The following is a 20,200-nucleotide window of genomic DNA, read 5'->3' as shown; positions in this document are numbered from 1 at the left end:
TGTGGCACTGTAGTGCTGTGAGATTTAGTGTCTGTTGGACTGTACCCCAGTGAAAGATGGTGTCTGTGAGGTTGTACCCCAGTGAGAGACAACCACTGTGACTGCATTGCAGTGAGAATTGATATATGTGGGAGTGAATCCCAGTAAGTGTTGGTGTCCATGGACTATAGTGCAGAGAGAGTTAGTGCGTTTGCGACAGTATCTCTGTTAGAGTCAGTAACTGTGAGACTGTAATGCAGTGAGAGTCAGTGTCTATGGGACAAATTCCCTTATTACAGTTAGTGTCTGTGAGACTGTAGTGCTGTGTTATTGACTCTGACATTGTAATACGCAATTTTCTTATTAATGCTTATATTAACATTGAGACTGTTTTTCAGTCTATAGTGACAAATGTAATTTTTTATTAAAAGGAACTGTACAGCAGATATATTTTGTTTCTGCAGTGAAGAATAACAGATACATAATGAGTGTTTGACAACAGAGTCCACAGGAACAATCTCTTGCAAAGGGAGAATTCCCTGCACTTAACGTAACAACATCTGTCATTCTAGCAACATCTGTCTCTCAAACATAAATTGAAGAGCTTTGATTTTTCCAATAGGCTGCCACACATGTTATGCTGTGTGTCTTTGTGTGGTCCGGAGTTCAGGAGCAGGATCTTTGCTTACAAGGTGTCTGTGTGAACCCAACCACTTTCTAGGTTTTATGTATTAGGGAGCAGGTGGTGGGGAAATCGATGGTGGAGCACAAACCTTAGCAAAGTGAACTAATCTCACTCTTGGTGCACCCCCACTTACAGCAAGCATTAGACAGAGCCACCACTACGTCCCTCCCCTTCCTATCCGTGCTCCTCAAAGCCTCCAGAACATCATTGGAAATGCTCCTCCGGCTTCGGTCCTCATCCCCAAATCCCATCAGGAATCTCCAGGTAGCGGGTTCATAGTTGGTGACTTTGTTGGCAAGGTCCCAGCTGTCGGGACTGGCATCGTCCATGGCCTGTGGCAGGTGGGAGAAGGGGTCAGTGATATCTGCAGGAGAGACCAGAACACGCTCATCAATAAATGCAAACAACAAGTAGGAAATCAATGTCAGCAAGCCAAACTGCAGGCAAATCCATCCCCTGAGTCTGTTACACAGGGACGGGGGAGACCATTCAGCCTATCAACACCATCACACAGGAACAAGAAGGCAAATGCAATGTTAGCATTCATTTCAAGAAGACTGGAATATAATGTTGAGGTTTTATAAAGCACTGCTGAGGCCTCACTTGGAGTATTGTTTACGGTTTTGGGCCCCTTATCTAAGAATAAGAAGAAAGGATGTGCTGACATTGGAAAGGCTTCTAAGAAGGTTCTTGAAAACGATTCCAGGATTGAGAGGCTCATCATTTGAGGAGCATTTGATGGCATTCAGAAGAATGAGGGGTGACCTCATTAAAACCTATTGAATGTTGAAAGGTTTTGATAGAGTGGATATAGAGAGGATGTTTTCTATAAAGACCGGAGGCCTCAGAATAGAGGAGCGTCTTTTTAGAATGTGGATGAGGAAGAATTTCTTTAGCCAGAGAGTGGTGAATCTGTGGAATCCATTGTCACAGGCAGCTGTGGAGACCAAGTCAATGGGTATATTTAAGGCTGAGGTTGATAGATTCTTGTTAAATCAGGGCATGAAGGGATACAGGGAGAAGGTAAAAGATTGGTGCTGAGAGGGAAAATGGATCAGCCATGATGAAACAGTGGAATAGACTCTATGGGCCAAATGCTCCTGTATCTTATGGTCTCAGTCACAGAGCATCACAAGCCTGCTATGTAGAACTCTGCCCGTTCTATTCTGTTCCTTATTCAAATCTAGGTTGTTCTATGTCTCAACTACTTCTATGATCATTCTCAGACCTTGGGAAGAGCTTCCTACTGCCTCATGGTTCAGTGCCTTGACTTCTCTGACTTCTCTTTACTACATCCTGTCCCACAAAATAGTATAAAGCTTCAGCCTCTTAGCTCAACCTACCAATTCACAGAGGTGCAGTGGATACTGCTGCTGCCTCCCAGCCCCAGTGATCTAGTCATGGACTCAATGAGCCAAATAGTGAAAAATGAAGAAGTATTTACCATGTGACTCTTTCAGCAACTGTGTCAGCCAAATGAGTTACTACCTTAGGAGCTGACTGAGGTTGCAATGCCTGACAGCGACATGGGATAAATTAGATAACATCAGTTCACACCAATGCTTTTTTTTATCAGTAAGCAAATTAATTACATTTGGAAACTGAACATCCTCATGTGGTTTTTACCAGCAATGAAGGATGCTGTTGCTTCTCTGACTTCACTACATCCTGTCCCAGAAAATAGTATAAAGCTTCAGCCTGTTAGCTCAACCTACCAATTCTTGAAAATTAGCACAGGAAACAGATCACTATCACCTGCTTCCTCTAATAATACACAGGACGGCACAGGTTCTGCTTGCGGCATGGTAGCGTAGTGGTTAGCTAACGTTTTATAGTACCAGTGACCTAGGTTCAATCCCCATTGCTACCTGTAAGAAGTTTGAACATTCTCCCTGTGAACACATGGGTTTCCTCCAGGTACTGTGGTTCTTCCCACAGTCCAAAAGATGTTCTGGTTGGTAGGTTAATTGGTCACCGTAAATTGTCCCATGACTCGCCTCGGGTTAAATCAGAGGTTGCTGGGCAGCACAGCCCAAAGGTTCAGAAGGGCCTGTTCCAAGCTGTATCTCAATGAATAAATAGACCAGAATTCACAGTCACACAGGACATGTCTGTCATATCCTGAGGAATTTGGGCTGTCTGTCCAAGACAATATGGTCAAAGGTAGTTACAATGATTATCAGTGACACTCTTGCTGGTTATCATTCTGTCTCTCTTGGTTGCTCTCCCACCACTGGGATTTCTGTTTCTCACACAGTGCAATGAATTTCCCCTAGATGACGAGGGGAAGAAGTTACACTGAAAGGGAACAGTAATTTTCTGGAGCCTATTATTACCAGCAATCTAACCTTTCTGTTTTGCACCTGGCTTCCAAAATGTGGTCTTTAACCCTAGGCAGACATTACAGATGGGATGCTAATTCTTACCTGGCATGTTTATCTCAGTCCGTTTCCATCTGGAGCCTCCACAGGTGAAGATGACCGCCCGAATAAACTCCCTCCCACAGAGTTTGACACCGAGACCGGGATTCCGAGCTTCTGCCTCCAGCTGGGACTCCGGCATGAGCAGCCAGACGGCCAGAGTGAACCAGAACTTCTGCATTGCCTGACGTCTGCGGAGAGAGCAAGAGAGAGTGAGCGAGTCAGCAACAAGAGCAAGAGAGAGCACAAGTCTGAGACTCCGTCTGAGCTCTCTTTGCTTGGAGCTGGCTCTATTTAAACCCTTGTTTATATCTGATAAAGAGATATAATTATAGAGCAGTCACCACACACGACAGGAGACTGATAGTTTAATGAGTGGTGTCAGGAGCAATGTAAAGGTCTTGGGGAATGAGGCGGAGACTGACACTCTAGTGCCTCATACTAAGCACACGTCTCCTTTGTAACATTAAACAAGAAATTTAAAAATTCATCTCAACCAAATACGCACAGAGCAGAATGTTTTAAAGCAGATATGTTGTTAAAATTGTCAATCCCCATAGCTCACCTCACACATTTCATTGCAAGTTTCTGTTTAAAACTTTCTCTGCATCTTCTTCCTTTTGTTTACTAATCTCCTGCTCACATTTTCTGCCAAAGAATAGTCATTGCATGTGAGGTGAGTGGTTGAGGGAACTTCAGTTTCATCCTCATACAGAGGCTAGAATCCATTATTGGGTGGGGGAATACAGAGTCCAGTGTTTGTTATTGGGCTGATTAAAATACTCCTTAAGACCTGCCTGCTTAAATGGAGTCCACACACTGACATTTATATGGACTCATAGTAAACAGCACAGTCATCCCACTGACAATCAACCACCCATTCTACCAGTTCTCCCCACATGCTCATCAGTTGCTCTATCTTGTCCCATCTTATTCTACCACTAATCTACACACTGTGGGGCAACTTTCAGTCCGCTAGCCCCACATGTCTTGGGATTCCAGAGCAAGCAGAGAAACCCATGTGACCAGAGTAAGAATGTGCAAACTCCACATGGTCAACACCGAAGATCTGAAGATTCAAAGCACAATTATAATAAAAGAATGTATAAATTATACACCTTGAAAGTTTTCTGCTTACGGGCAGCCACAAAGCAAGAAACCCGAATAACCCAATTTTTAAAAAGACCAAAAACCAGTGTGTAGAGGAAGAGAGAGAAATAAAAAAGCACACACCATGCAAACAATAGAAGCAAGCCCAACAGCATCTGAACCAGGCCGAGTCCCAGATCCACTCCCGGAGCAACTCCCAGATCCAGTCCCGAAGTTCATACACCAGCAGGACAGAAATGCATAGCAGCCTGATCAGTTCACAGCCTCAGCACTGCGGAGGAAGGAATAAACAGTCGCAGGAGAATGAGCAAAACCAGCCCTGCCCTCATCTCAGTACCCGACACTCGGGCTTCCCAAACTCAGACTCTCACTCTGTGCTACTGCGCTGCCCTTTTGTTTTATTTTTAAACAGCACGGAAGCAGGTACTTTGTCAGACCCAGTCCACCCTGACCACTTATTTACCTTAGTCTTACAAGAATCCCATTGTTTTAATTTTCTGATGAACCTACCAACCCCCCACCCCCAGATTGTTCCACAAATATACACACTAGGAGCAATACTGACCAATTAACATATTTTCCTACGCAGGAGGAAACCAGAGTACTTTAAGAAAGCTTATCCAGTTGTTGTAATGTGAACAAAGTCACCGGAAGCTAGAGGATATAGAAATGTTTTATTCAACAAAAATAAGCAGCAGGCTTCATATTGAGACACTTTTGGAGGAAGGAGCCTCCTTGACCCAATATTACACAACATTTTTATATGCTAAAGATCAAAGGTAACACCAGGACAATTCTATAGTTACAATGTATCTAAAATACTTCCTTTGACTTACATATTGTTTTCAAACACATCCTTTTTCACACCCACGCCAGACACCCAAAATGAATGTTAATGTCTGTCTGGATTCACGCTTATGTAGACATCAAATGAATGGGTATTTTCTGGTTTATAATCAGCCACAATCTGCAGCTCCAGGGAGGCTTTTGTCCAGAGTTGCATTTTAAATTCAATCTACAATCCACATTCAAACCTGGTTGCTGCTGAAATTAATATTTGCCCTATACCCTAAATACAGAATACTGTGTGCTCTTACAGAGTTTTAGAGCAATTGTGAACCCTCCACACAGTCACCACCTGAGGTCAGTATCCCGGGAGCTCTGGAGGCAGCTGTGTAACTGCAGATATTCAAAAAGAGATATGGCAGTGCCCAGGTCCAAGAGCGAGGTACGACCTGATTTAAGCTCCGGGTTAGATTGAAAAGGTCAGGGCGTCGGGGCTGGAAGCAAAGGGTGGGCCAGTGTTCAGCAAGCTGCTCGCAAGGTTTACTCATCTCTGCACTGAACTAAGGCTGTGGCCTGCAGCAGGTAGGCCTCTGGATCAGCTGTGACTGGTTTTGTGTCTTTTTGACTCACTTTTGTGAACTTCAGTTCTGAATGCTATTTGCTTACTTTTATTGTTTGCATGATTTGTTTTCCTTATGCACTTTGGGTGTTTGATTATCTTTTTAAAAATGGGTTTTATTGGGTTTCTTTGTTTTGTGGCTGTCTGTAAAGAGATGAATCTCAAAGTTGTATATGGTATACATACTTTGAACTTTGAACTTGGGTTTCCATGGCCTGCCAGAAGGCTACGCTTCTATCCGGAGATGACAGCTCATTCCCACCAAGGAAGCTGGATGATTTAATTGCACTAAAGTGTCAGTAACAGTGATGGTTCAGAGCACAACCAGTTCATTGGAATTAGTCATGCCTATTCGCTAAGGAGACTTGCTGTCCTCAGCTAGTCCGTACTACACCTAAAACAGTGGAATTGACTCTGTATTGATCTGCAGATCATAAAATTCAGAGGCAACAGAGAAATAGCAAAACACTATAGATGCTGGAAGTCTGGAGATAGGAACTGCAGAAACTATACAGCATCTGCAGAGAGAGAAAGTGAGCTAATACTTTGGAACAATGACCTTCCAGCAGAACTACGCTCCATCAAATATGTTCTAAGTTGGAGGGAAGGGGAAGAGTTGGCGAGAGCAATGAAGTAGCTCTGACTCCATCACCCTGTCACTCTGAGCTACCTGCTCTGCCGCCTACACTGTTACAGTGAAGCTCAACATAATTTCAAGGAATAACAACTCAGCTTCCAATTTAGCACGGTACAGTGTTCAGGACTTTATACTGAGCTCAGTGGAGTCAGATAACCAGTCTTAACAGTTTGTGACTGTTGTGATTGTGAATGAACTCACATGGAGGCACTGAAGCTGGTGAATATAGAAGTCTTTATTCAGCACACAAGCAGCCAACTTTGTAGAAGAGGCCTGCTAAACTCACATCACATTTTTATGCCCTTAAGAGTAATGGTAACTCAATACAGTTTCACTGGTTACAATGACAACATTTACTTCAATACTTTGGGTTGACAAAGCTTCATTTAAGTTGCAAATAATTTTCAAACACCTAAATCTTCACACCAGCACTTCAGACACTCTAGATTGAATGTTGCTCGGCATTGTCTCTCTAGTTGCATTCATGCATATGCAGACATCTCAAGTGAATGGTGTTTCCTGGTTTGCAATGAACCCCAGCTGCAGCTCCAGGAAGACCATTGTTCAGAGCTGCATTTAACTTCAATCTGTAGTCCACATTCAGATCTAAAGACTGGTTGCTGTTGAAATTAATAGTTGTTATATACCATAACTCCAGAATATGCTCCAACAGAGAGAGCCCATCATCATCAGTTTGAAATATTAACTAAGTTTCTCTCTGCACAAATGCTGACTAACCTGCTGGATGTTTTCTGTATGTTTTATTCTGTGAGGATCCGTTGGTCAGGGTTGACTCTGGATTTTATGTCTAGCTGTCTATATCCAAGCCTCGACAGTACAATGTGGAGAGCAAGCTGTTGCTCATGTAGCTAGCTCCCCCATCCACACATCTGATGAGCCCAAAGGAACGGCAGAGTCCGATACAGTTTGCTACCCACAGCGTTGCAGGAGCTGCCAGCCAGCATTAAACTCAATGTAGGACTGCCTTACGGACTCCAGCTCTGGCTTTTTCCCTTGGGGTTTACTCCCGAAGCCTCCCTCATGAATGAGCATAGCCACAAGGCAGCGGAGGTTTGAGATCAGAGTTTTCCTTCTCCTAGATGAGCTGCCAACCATTGCTGATGAGCCCCATCTACCCAAAGTAACTGGTTTTAAGGCGCCAGTAACCGGTCTTTGCCTCTTGTCAGAAGTGATTCGGCCGGGCTTGGTAGCTAAGCCATGTGTGAAGGCCAATAGCTGGACTTGGTTGTCAGAGGCTATTTGAGGCGCATGTTATTGGGAGCATTTAGTAGGCAGTGGGAGCTTGCCCCTATTACCACTGCAGCCACAACAACCTTAAGAAACCATGTTTTTATTCTGGAGCAATAAAATCCACATCCTCTAAACAAATTTTATGGTTTACAGGATACCGTCAGCCATTAATGCTCCCTCCATCCTGTCACTTCCACTGTTCACTTTCTTAGTACCTTTCTTTCAAATGTATACTGCTCCCTCAGTGCTCCCCCTCCAATATGATGGTACTGTCACGGTACTGTCCCGACAGTTTGCACAGTCCCGTTAATGCTGCTCATCTAACATTAAGAATCCCCACCACCAGGACATGCCCACTTCACACTGTTACCACTGGGAAGGAGGTGCAGAAGCCTAAAATACACTCAGTGATTCAGAAACAGCTTTTTCCCCTCTGCCATCTGATTTCTAAATGGATGTTGAATCCATGAACATCATCTCACTACTTTTTTATATCTAATTTTGCACTACTTACTTTAACTTAACTATTTAATGTACAGTATATATACTTGACATACCTCAGTTTTTTTCCCTATATTTATTTATCATGTATTGCATTGTACTGCTGCCGTAAAGTTACCAAATTTCATGCCCGCTGATTCAGATTGTGTTTTCCATCAGGACGGACACATAGGCAATGCAGCATTCCCTCAGTGTTCCCTCTGAAACAGTATACCATATCTCAGTACTGCTCCTTGGACAGTGCAGCACTTCCTCAGTCATGTAATATCTTGTTAATTTAGATTGTTAGCTCTCTAACCCACAATTTCTTATCTGAAATGAGAGGGCTGCCTACCTGTTCATTCTAACACACACAGGTTGACTTGCACAATTACTCAGTGATGATGGGTCATGGACATGAAATGCTAAGTCTTTTTCTCCCTCTGCAGCCGGTACTGACAACTTTCTCAGGTTTGATTTTAGATACCCTGTTTTCTAACAGATCGTTTTCAGAATCCCTTAGTATCATAAATGTACACAAACTGCATAAGTGGTTGATGCAATCAGAAAATGACCTATCAGTAACAATGTCTGGCTCTGAATTGGCCTCATTTATTCTTCTGAGAAAACCTTCATCAAGACCTTCCGTTGCCTCAAGACTTGAACGTTCAGGTGTACTGCTGATTTGCCTCTATCACTCTGTTCTCTGTTAAACATCATCTGAAATGCTGTGGCCCTTGTCTTATGTCACATTAGCCAGATTCATCTGTTACCACTGTGCTCACGGATCTACATTGGCTCCTTGTCCTCAGTTTTCATATTCTTGCCCTCTTTTTGAGTGCCAAATAATCCCTGACTGCCTCTATAATTTTCTACCCTATGTCATAGAGTCATAGAAAAGTACAGCACAGAAACAGGCCCTTTGGCCTATCTAGTCCATGTCAAATTGCCTATTCCCATCGACCTGCACCGGGACCATAACCGTCAATCCCCCAACCATCCATGTACCTATCCAAACTTCTCTCAAACATTGAAATCGAGCTTGCCTGCACCAATTGTGCTGGCAGCTCATTCCACATGCTCACTCATGTCCTTAAACTTTTCACCCTTAACCCATGACCTCTGGTTGTAGTCCCACCCAACAGTGAAAAAAAAAGCCTCCCTGCATTTACCCTATCTATACCCCTCATAATTTTAATACTTCTTTCAAATCTTTTCACAATATTTTATGTTCCAAGGAACAAAGTCCTAACCTATTCAATCTTCCCTCCAGACCCTGCAACATCCTTGTAAATTTCAATCTTGTTTACAGCTTTCCTGTAGGTAAATGACCAAAACTGCAACAATGCTCCAAATTAGGCCTCACCCATATCTATACAGCTTCAACATCCCATCTCCTGTACTAATTACTTTGATTTCCGAAGAGCAATGTGCCAGAAGTTTTCTTTACAACCCTATCCATAATATCATAGAAACATAGAAAAACTACAGCACCATACAGGCCCTTTGGCCCACAACACTGTGCTGAACATGTGCTTACTTTAGAAATTACCTAGGGTTACCCATAACCTTCTATTTTTCTAAGCTCCATGTACTTAGCCAGGAGTCTCTTAAAAGACCCTGTCGTATCCGCCTCCACCACCGTCGTTGGCAGCCCATTCCATTCACTCACCACTCTCATATCCTTATGCAATCTCTGCATCTCTCTAGTTCTGAAGACTTGATCACTTTGGAATTTAATTGTACTACCACTTAAGGCCATGCCTTCAGCGGTAAAGTCCTAAACTCAGAACCTCACTTCCTAAACCTCTGCCCTCCACCTCCTTTAAGATGTTCCTTAAAACCTACCTGGGTTGATACCTCTCTTTCCATCTTGGTGTCAAGCATATTCCGCATCGCCCCTTTGAGAGAGGAGAAGGACGGGAAAGTGGCAGAGAGAGAAGGAGCAACTATGAGTGAGGCAATATAAGTTTGGGTAACGTAAGCTTGCAGATGAATCTCAGTATGGATTTTTTGAACTGAGTCATCTCATCAATGAATTGCTACATCTATTATGACGAAGGCAGACTCAGCAATTGATCTAAGACAAAACACTGAGGAACGATTTGTGATGAAAGCCTTTTCCTGTGAATGAATTCCCGTCAATTTGTATGTGTCAAACTGATAACTACTATTCTACCAGAGATCTCGTTATCTGCCAACTCTAATATATGCAATCGTTGCACACATATATTATTTAGTATAATAAAGCTATTTAGCCCAACTGGTTCATGTTAGTGCTGATATTCCCCTCTGTTGTGTCCACATGTCTTCCTACCCCATTTTTCCTCATGTAATTATCTAGTTCTTTATTGAGACACAGGCTAATTACAGGACAATTTACAAAGATGTCTTTGGACCGTGGGGGGGGGGGGGGGGAAACTGGAGCACCCGGAGGAAAACACGGACATAGGGAGAAGATACAAATTCTTTACAGGCAGCGGCGGGAATTGAACCTGTGTCGTCTGTGCTGTAAAGTTTTGTGCTAACTACTACGCTACCATGCTGCCCTAGTTTCTCCTTATTACCTCTTGGCTCATGATCTTGACTGTTTCTTGTCTGCTTAGGTGCTTTGACAAGAGGTAAGCATCTGACTGGTTCTGTGAGAAGACCTGAGCTTCAACAGAACTTGAGCTGGTTGAGGATGAGGTGCTTATTTATTACTATTCTCCAATTAGTGCAGTGAGTATTGCCTTTGAGCTGCCTTCTAAGCTAAGTACCCAGCACCAGAGCCTGATACAGGTTCACATGGTGAGTACGAACTGTTGTGATTTGGTCAATGATGTTCTGTGGATACAGAAAGCTTCCAGCAGCTTACCGGAATCTGCAGCAACACTGTCTTTTGACGGAAAGAAATCAGACATTGTATTTTTCACTTGTTGAAAAGGGATTCTTTTGTCAAGGGAGGAACCCTTTCCTCTTTAATGTTCTGTTAAGAGTTTTGGATGCATTTCAGATAAGGTGAAAGAACCCAGGTTAAAAAGGGTGCTAGGGTAGTCAATGGATGTTCATGAGGTATTCATCGGCTGAAGACTTTCTTCTGCCTTACCTGCCCTTCAGGTGGTTATGCTGGTAGCAGAACCAGGAGGAAGAGAAGATGGTGTGAGGGTTCTGGTGCTACAAGATTAAATGATTAAAGATTGGCTTTATTTATTATATGTACATTGAAACATACAGTGAAATGCATTGCTTGCGCCAATGACCAACACAGCGCGAGGATGTGAGTGGAGGATGGGCAGTGAGTGGGTGCATGGGCAGCGAGCGGGGGGGGTGGGCGGGGAGTGGAGATGGGCAGCGAGTGGGGGTTGGGCAGTGAGCAGGTGGATGGGCAATGAGTGGGTGGATGGGCAGGGAGCGGGGAGTGGGCAGGGAGCGGGGAGTGGGCAGTGAGCGGGGAGTGGGCAGGGAGCGGGGGATGGCCAGTGAGTGGGGGGGTGGGCAGTGAGCGGGGAGTGGGCAGGGAGCAGGGCATGGCCAGTAAGTGGGGGTTGGGCAGTGGGTAGGGAGGGATGGGACAGGCAGTGGGAGGAATTCAGGCAGAGAGCTACTAATTGGCAGCAAATGACTGATTCAGGGAGGTTAGTATGTTTCCCATGTAAAGGGAATCAAAAACTAGAGAGCATGGGTTAATTTGACAGGAAAGATTCAAAAGGGGTCAGAGAGTAGTGTATGTATGGAATGAACGTCAGAGGTAATGGCTGAGGCAGGTACAATAACAACATTTAAAAGTCACTTGCATTAGTGTTGGATAAGGAAGGCTTTGAGAAATATGGGCAAATAGGACTGGCTTAGATGGGCATAGGACCTTCAGACATAGGGGCAGAGATAGGCCATCCCTTTGGTATAGACAAGGGGGAGAGAAGGACCTGATTCCATTTGATCTATTGCTGTATCAGACAATGAGTAACTGACAGGGGACAAACAGCGGGCTACAAGCTGACAGATGGTGAGTGAGGGAACAGGCAGTGAGTTACGAGCTGACAGATGGTGAGTGGGGGAACAGGCAGTGGGCTACGAGCTGACAGATGGTGAGTGGGGGAACAGGCAGTGAGTTACGAGCTGACAGATGGTGAGTGAGAACAGGCAGTGAGCTACGAGCTGACAGATGATGAGTAGGGGAACAAGCAGTGAGCTACAAGCTGACAGATGGTGAGTAGGGGAACAGGCAGTGGGCTACGAGCTGACAGATGGTGAGTGGGGGAACAGGCAGTGAGCTACGAGCTGACAGATGGTGAGTGGGGGAACAGGCAGTGAGTTACGAGCTGACAGATGGTGAGTGAGAACAGGCAGTGAGTTACGAGCTGACAGATGGTGAGTAGGGAACAGGCAGTGAGCTACGAGCTGACAGATGATGAGTGAGAACAGGCAGTGAGCTACGAGCTGACAGATGGTGAGTGAGAACAGGTAGTGAGCTACGAGCTGACAGATGGTGAGTGAGGGAACAGGCAGTGAGCTACGAGCTGACAGATGGTGAGTGAGGGAACAGGCAGTGAGCTACGAGCTGACAGATGGTGAGTAGGGAACAGGTAGTGAGCTATGAGCTGACAGATGGTGAGTAGGGGAACAGGCAGTGAGCTACGAGCTGACAGATGGTGAGTAGGGAACAGGCAGTGAGCTATGAGCTGACAGATGGTGAGTAGGGAACAGGCAGTGAGCTACAAGCTGACAGACGGTGAGTTGGGGAACAGGCATTGAGCTACGAGCTGACAGATGGTGAGTGAGAACAGGCAGTGAGTTACGAGCTGACAGATGGTGAGTAGGGAACAGGCAGTGGGCTATGAGCTGACAGATGGTGAGTGAGGGAACAGGCAGTGAGCTACGAGCTGACAGATGGTGAGTGGGGGAACAGGCAGTGAGCTACGAGCTGACAGATGGTGAGTGGGGGAACAGGCAGTGAGTTACGAGCTGACAGATGGTGAGTGAGAACAGGCAGTGAGTTACGAGCTGACAGATGGTGAGTAGGGAACAGGCAGTGAGCTACGAGCTGACAGATGATGAGTGAGAACAGGCAGTGAGCTACGAGCTGACAGATGGTGAGTGAGGGAACAGGCAGTGAGCTACGAGCTGACAGATGGTGAGTGAGGGAACAGGCAGTGAGCTACGAGCTGACAGATGGTGAGTAGGGAACAGGTAGTGAGCTATGAGCTGACAGATGGTGAGTAGGGGAACAGGCAGTGAGCTACGAGCTGACAGATGGTGAGTAGGGAACAGGCAGTGAGCTATGAGCTGACAGATGGTGAGTAGGGAACAGGCAGTGAGCTACGAGCTGACAGACGGTGAGTTGGGGAACAGGCAGTGAGCTATGAGCTGACAGATGGTGAGTAGGGAACAGGCAGTGAGTTACGAGCTGACAGACGGTGAGTAGGGAACAGGCAGTGAGCTACGAGCTGACAGACGGTGAGTAGGGAACAGGCAGTGAGCTACGAGCTGACAGATGGTGAGTAGTGAACAGGCAGTGAGCTACGAGCTGACAGATGGTGAGTGAGAACAGGCAGTGAGTTACGAGCTGACAGATGGTGAGTAGGGAACAGGCAGTGAGCTACGAGCTGTCAGATGGTGAGTTGGGGAACAGGCAGTGAGCTACGAGCTGACAGACGGTGAGTTGGGGAACAGGCAGTGAGCTACGAGCTGACAGATGGTGAGTGAGAACAGGCAGTGAGCTACGAGCTGACAGATGGTGAGTAGGGAACAGGCAGTGAGCTACGAGCTGACAGATGGTGAGTAGGGAACAGGTAGTGAGCTATGAGCTGACAGATGGTGAGTAGGGGAACAGGCAGTGAGCTACGAGCTGACAGATGGTGAGTAGGGAAACAGGCAGTGAGCTACAAGCTGACAGATGGTGAGTAGGGAACAGGCAGTGAGCTACAAGCTGACAGATGGTGAGTGAGAACAGGCAGTGAGCTACGAGCTGACAGATGGTGAGTAGGGGAACAGGCAGTGAGCTACGAGCTGACAGATGGTGAGTGGGGGAACAGGCAGTGAGTTACGAGCTGACAGATGGTGAGTGAGAACAGGCAGTGAGTTACGAGCTGACAGATGGTGAGTAGGGAACAGGCAGTGAGCTACAAGCTGACAGATGATGAGTAGGGGAACAGGCAGTGAGCTACAAGCTGACAGATGGTGAGTAGGGAACAGGCAGTGGGCTACGAGCTGACAGATGGTGAGTAGGGGAACAGGCAGTGAGCTACGAGCTGACAGATGGTGAGTGGGGGAACAGGCAGTGAGCTACAAGCTGACAGATGGTGAGTGGGGGAACAGGCAGTGAGCTACAAGCTGACAGATGGTGAGTAGGGAACAGGCAGTGAGCTACAAGCTGACAGATGGTGAGTGGGGGAACAGGCAGTGAGCTACGAGCTGACAGATGGTGAGTAGGGGAACAGGCAGTGAGCTACGAGCTGACAGATGGTGAGTAGGGAAGCAGGCAGTGAGTTACGAGCTGACAGATGGTGAGTGAGGGAACAGGCAGTGAGCTACGAGCTGACAGAAGGTGAGTGAGGGAACAGGCAGTGAGCTACAAGCTGACAGATGGTGAGTGAGGGAACAGGCAGTGAGTTACGAGCTGACAGATGGTGAGTGAGCGAACAGGCAGTGAGCTATGAGCTGACAGATGGTGAGTAGGGAACAGGCAGTGAGCTACGAGCTGACAGATGGTGAGTGAGGGAACAGGCAGTGAGCTACAAGCTGACAGATGGTGAGTAGGGAAACAGGCTGTGAGCTACAAGCTGACAGATGGTGAGTGGGGGAACAGGCAGTGAACTATGAGCTGACAGATGGTGAGTAGGGAACAGGCAGTGAGCTACGAGCTGACAGATGGTGAGTAGGGAACAGGCAGTGAGCTACGAGCTGACAGATGGTGAGTGGGGGAACAGGCAGTGAGCTACGAGCTGACAGATGGTGAGTGAGGGAACAGGCAGTGAGCTACAAGCTGACAGATGGTGAGTAGGGAAACAGGCAGTGAGCTACGAGCTGACAGATGGTGAGTGAGAACAGGTAGTGAGCTACGAGCTGACAGATGGTGAGTGAGGGAACAGGCAGTGAGCTACGAGCTGACAGATGGTGAGTGAGGGAACAGGCAGTGAGCTACGAGCTGACAGATGGTGAGTAGGGAACAGGTAGTGAGCTATGAGCTGACAGATGGTGAGTAGGGGAACAGGCAGTGAGCTACGAGCTGACAGATGGTGAGTAGGGAACAGGCAGTGAGCTATGAGCTGACAGATGGTGAGTAGGGAACAGGCAGTGAGCTACAAGCTGACAGACGGTGAGTTGGGGAACAGGCATTGAGCTACGAGCTGACAGATGGTGAGTGAGAACAGGCAGTGAGTTACGAGCTGACAGATGGTGAGTAGGGAACAGGCAGTGGGCTATGAGCTGACAGATGGTGAGTGAGGGAACAGGCAGTGAGCTACGAGCTGACAGATGGTGAGTGGGGGAACAGGCAGTGAGCTACGAGCTGACAGATGGTGAGTGGGGGAACAGGCAGTGAGTTACGAGCTGACAGATGGTGAGTGAGAACAGGCAGTGAGTTACGAGCTGACAGATGGTGAGTAGGGAACAGGCAGTGAGCTACGAGCTGACAGATGATGAGTGAGAACAGGCAGTGAGCTACGAGCTGACAGATGGTGAGTGAGAACAGGTAGTGAGCTACGAGCTGACAGATGGTGAGTGAGGGAACAGGCAGTGAGCTACGAGCTGACAGATGGTGAGTGAGGGAACATGCAGTGAGCTACGAGCTGACAGATGGTGAGTAGGGAACAGGTAGTGAGCTATGAGCTGACAGATGGTGAGTAGGGGAACAGGCAGTGAGCTACGAGCTGACAGATGGTGAGTAGGGAACAGGCAGTGAGCTATGAGCTGACAGATGGTGAGTAGGGAACAGGCAGTGAGCTACGAGCTGACAGACGGTGAGTTGGGGAACAGGCAGTGAGCTATGAGCTGACAGATGGTGAGTAGGGAACAGGCAGTGAGTTACGAGCTGACAGACGGTGAGTAGGGAACAGGCAGTGAGCTACGAGCTGACAGACGGTGAGTAGGGAACAGGCAGTGAGCTACGAGCTGACAGATGGTGAGTAGTGAACAGGCAGTGAGCTACGAGCTGACAGATGGTGAGTGAGAACAGGCAGTGAGTTACGAGCTGACAGATGGTGAGTAGGGAACAGGCAGTGAGCTACGAGCTGACAGATGGTGAGTTGGGGAACAGGCAGTGAGCTACGAGCTGACAGACGGTGAGTTGGGGAACAGGCAGTGAGCTACGAGCTGACAGATGGTGAGTGAGAACAGGCAGTGAGCTACGAGCTGACAGATGGTGAGTAGGGAACAGGCAGTGAGCTACGAGCTGACAGATGGTGAGTAGGGAACAGGTAGTGAGCTATGAGCTGACAGATGGTGAGTAGGGGAACAGGCAGTGAGCTACGAGCTGACAGATGGTGAGTAGGGAAACAGGCAGTGAGCTACAAGCTGACAGATGGTGAGTAGGGAACAGGCAGTGAGCTACAAGCTGACAGATGGTGAGTGAGAACAGGCAGTGAGCTACGAGCTGACAGATGGTGAGTAGGGGAACAGGCAGTGAGCTACGAGCTGACAGATGGTGAGTGGGGGAACAGGCAGTGAGTTACGAGCTGACAGATGGTGAGTGAGAACAGGCAGTGAGTTACGAGCTGACAGATGGTGAGTAGGGAACAGGCAGTGAGCTACAAGCTGACAGATGATGAGTAGGGGAACAGGCAGTGAGCTACAAGCTGACAGATGGTGAGTAGGGAACAGGCAGTGGGCTACGAGCTGACAGATGGTGAGTAGGGGAACAGGCAGTGAGCTACGAGCTGACAGATGGTGAGTGGGGGAACAGGCAGTGAGCTACAAGCTGACAGATGGTGAGTGGGGGAACAGGCAGTGAGCTACAAGCTGACAGATGGTGAGTAGGGAACAGGCAGTGAGCTACAAGCTGACAGATGGTGAGTGGGGGAACAGGCAGTGAGCTACGAGCTGACAGATGGTGAGTAGGGGAACAGGCAGTGAGCTACGAGCTGACAGATGGTGAGTAGGGAAGCAGGCAGTGAGTTACGAGCTGACAGATGGTGAGTGAGGGAACAGGCAGTGAGCTACGAGCTGACAGAAGGTGAGTGAGGGAACAGGCAGTGAGCTACAAGCTGACAGATGGTGAGTGAGGGAACAGGCAGTGAGTTACGAGCTGACAGATGGTGAGTGAGCGAACAGGCAGTGAGCTATGAGCTGACAGATGGTGAGTAGGGAACAGGCAGTGAGCTACGAGCTGACAGATGGTGAGTGAGGGAACAGGCAGTGAGCTACAAGCTGACAGATGGTGAGTAGGGAAACAGGCTGTGAGCTACAAGCTGACAGATGGTGAGTGGGGGAACAGGCAGTGAACTATGAGCTGACAGATGGTGAGTAGGGAACAGGCAGTGAGCTACGAGCTGACAGATGGTGAGTAGGGAACAGGCAGTGAGCTACGAGCTGACAGATGGTGAGTGGGGGAACAGGCAGTGAGCTACGAGCTGACAGATGGTGAGTGAGGGAACAGGCAGTGAGCTACAAGCTGACAGATGGTGAGTAGGGAAACAGGCAGTGAGCTACGAGCTGACAGATGGTGAGTGAGAACAGGTAGTGAGCTACGAGCTGACAGATGGTGAGTGAGGGAACAGGCAGTGAGCTACGAGCTGACAGATGGTGAGTGAGGGAACAGGCAGTGAGCTACGAGCTGACAGATGGTGAGTAGGGAACAGGTAGTGAGCTATGAGCTGACAGATGGTGAGTAGGGGAACAGGCAGTGAGCTACGAGCTGACAGATGGTGAGTAGGGAACAGGCAGTGAGCTATGAGCTGACAGATGGTGAGTAGGGAACAGGCAGTGAGCTACAAGCTGACAGACGGTGAGTTGGGGAACAGGCATTGAGCTACGAGCTGACAGATGGTGAGTGAGAACAGGCAGTGAGTTACGAGCTGACAGATGGTGAGTAGGGAACAGGCAGTGGGCTATGAGCTGACAGATGGTGAGTGAGGGAACAGGCAGTGAGCTACGAGCTGACAGATGGTGAGTGGGGGAACAGGCAGTGAGCTACGAGCTGACAGATGGTGAGTGGGGGAACAGGCAGTGAGTTACGAGCTGACAGATGGTGAGTGAGAACAGGCAGTGAGTTACGAGCTGACAGATGGTGAGTAGGGAACAGGCAGTGAGCTACGAGCTGACAGATGATGAGTGAGAACAGGCAGTGAGCTACGAGCTGACAGATGGTGAGTGAGAACAGGTAGTGAGCTACGAGCTGACAGATGGTGAGTGAGGGAACAGGCAGTGAGCTACGAGCTGACAGATGGTGAGTGAGGGAACATGCAGTGAGCTACGAGCTGACAGATGGTGAGTAGGGAACAGGTAGTGAGCTATGAGCTGACAGATGGTGAGTAGGGGAACAGGCAGTGAGCTACGAGCTGACAGATGGTGAGTAGGGAACAGGCAGTGAGCTATGAGCTGACAGATGGTGAGTAGGGAACAGGCAGTGAGCTACGAGCTGACAGACGGTGAGTTGGGGAACAGGCAGTGAGCTATGAGCTGACAGATGGTGAGTAGGGAACAGGCAGTGAGTTACGAGCTGACAGACGGTGAGTAGGGAACAGGCAGTGAGCTACGAGCTGACAGACGGTGAGTAGGGAACAGGCAGTGAGCTACGAGCTGACAGATGGTGAGTAGTGAACAGGCAGTGAGCTACGAGCTGACAGATGGTGAGTGAGAACAGGCAGTGAGTTACGAGCTGACAGATGGTGAGTAGGGAACAGGCAGTGAGCTACGAGCTGACAGATGGTGAGTTGGGGAACAGGCAGTGAGCTACGAGCTGACAGACGGTGAGTTGGGGAACAGGCAGTGAGCTACGAGCTGACAGATGGTGAGTGAGAACAGGCAGTGAGCTACGAGCTGACAGATGGTGAGTAGGGAACAGGCAGTGAGCTACGAGCTGACAGATGGTGAGTAGGGAACAGGTAGTGAGCTATGAGCTGACAGATGGTGAGTAGGGGAACAGGCAGTGAGCTACGAGCTGACAGATGGTGAGTAGGGAAACAGGCAGTGAGCTACAAGCTGACAGATGGTGAGTAGGGAACAGGCAGTGAGCTACAAGCTGACAGATGGTGAGTGAGAACAGGCAGTGAGCTACGAGCTGACAGATGGTGAGTAGGGGAACAGGCAGTGAGCTACGAGCTGACAGATGGTGAGTGGGGGAACAGGCAGTGAGTTACGAGCTGACAGATGGTGAGTGAGAACAGGCAGTGAGTTACGAGCTGACAGATGGTGAGTAGGGAACAGGCAGTGAGCTACAAGCTGACAGATGATGAGTAGGGGAACAGGCAGTGAGCTACAAGCTGACAGATGGTGAGTAGGGAACAGGCAGTGGGCTACGAGCTGACAGATGGTGAGTAGGGGAACAGGCAGTGAGCTACGAGCTGACAGATGGTGAGTGGGGGAACAGGCAGTGAGCTACAAGCTGACAGATGGTGAGTGGGGGAACAGGCAGTGAGCTACAAGCTGACAGATGGTGAGTAGGGAACAGGCAGTGAGCTACAAGCTGACAGATGGTGAGTGGGGGAACAGGCAGTGAGCTACGAGCTGACAGATGGTGAGTAGGGGAACAGGCAGTGAGCTACGAGCTGACAGATGGTGAGTAGGGAAGCAGGCAGTGAGTTACGAGCTGACAGATGGTGAGTGAGGGAACAGGCAGTGAGCTACGAGCTGACAGATGGTGAGTGAGGGAACAGGCAGTGAGCTACAAGCTGACAGATGGTGAGTGAGGGAACAGGCAGTGAGTTACGAGCTGACAGATGGTGAGTGAGGGAACAGGCAGTGAGCTATGAGCTGACAGATGGTGAGTAGGGAACAGGCAGTGAGCTACGAGCTGACAGATGGTGAGTGAGGGAACAGGCAGTGAGCTACAAGCTGACAGATGGTGAGTAGGGAAACAGACTGTGAGCTACAAGCTGACAGATGGTGAGTGGGGGAACAGGCAGTGAACTATGAGCTGACAGATGGTGAGTAGGGAACAGGCAGTGAGCTACGAGCTGACAGATGGTGAGTAGGGAACAGGCAGTGAGCTACGAGCTGACAGATGGTGAGTGGGGGAACAGGCAGTGAGCTACGAGCTGACAGATGGTGAGTGAGGGAACAGGCAGTGAGCTACAAGCTGACAGATGGTGAGTAGG

The 20,200-nt window shown here is 48.1% G+C and overlaps 1 protein-coding gene across 5 annotated transcripts; it reads right to left on the bottom strand.

The window, feature by feature from the left end:
* Positions 1-384: 384 nt before the first annotated feature.
* Positions 385-4,853, bottom strand: rln3a (relaxin 3a). Of its 5 annotated transcripts, XM_073069558.1 has the most exons (4): positions 4,658-4,743; positions 4,318-4,465; positions 3,091-3,275; positions 385-1,028 (listed from the first exon to the last, which is right to left on the bottom strand). In XM_073069558.1, the coding sequence occupies exons 3-4, from the start codon at positions 3,263-3,265 to the stop codon at positions 754-756; spliced, it is 450 nt and encodes a 149-aa protein (XP_072925659.1). In that variant the 5' UTR covers positions 3,266-3,275; positions 4,318-4,465; positions 4,658-4,743; the 3' UTR covers positions 385-753. The 5 variants fall into 5 exon arrangements, with proteins under 5 accessions (XP_072925659.1, XP_072925661.1, XP_072925660.1 ...); XM_073069560.1 differs by lacking the exons at positions 4,318-4,465; positions 4,658-4,743 and adding an exon at positions 4,760-4,853; XM_073069559.1 differs by lacking the exon at positions 4,318-4,465 and having other exon boundaries at positions 4,658-4,747.
* Positions 4,854-20,200: the final 15,347 nt, after the last annotated feature.

This window comes from Hemitrygon akajei, chromosome 16, assembly GCF_048418815.1.
Source record: "Hemitrygon akajei chromosome 16, sHemAka1.3, whole genome shotgun sequence".
Classification (NCBI taxonomy): domain Eukaryota; kingdom Metazoa; phylum Chordata; class Chondrichthyes; order Myliobatiformes; family Dasyatidae; genus Hemitrygon; species Hemitrygon akajei.
This window is presented reverse-complemented; position numbering and strand designations above follow the sequence as displayed.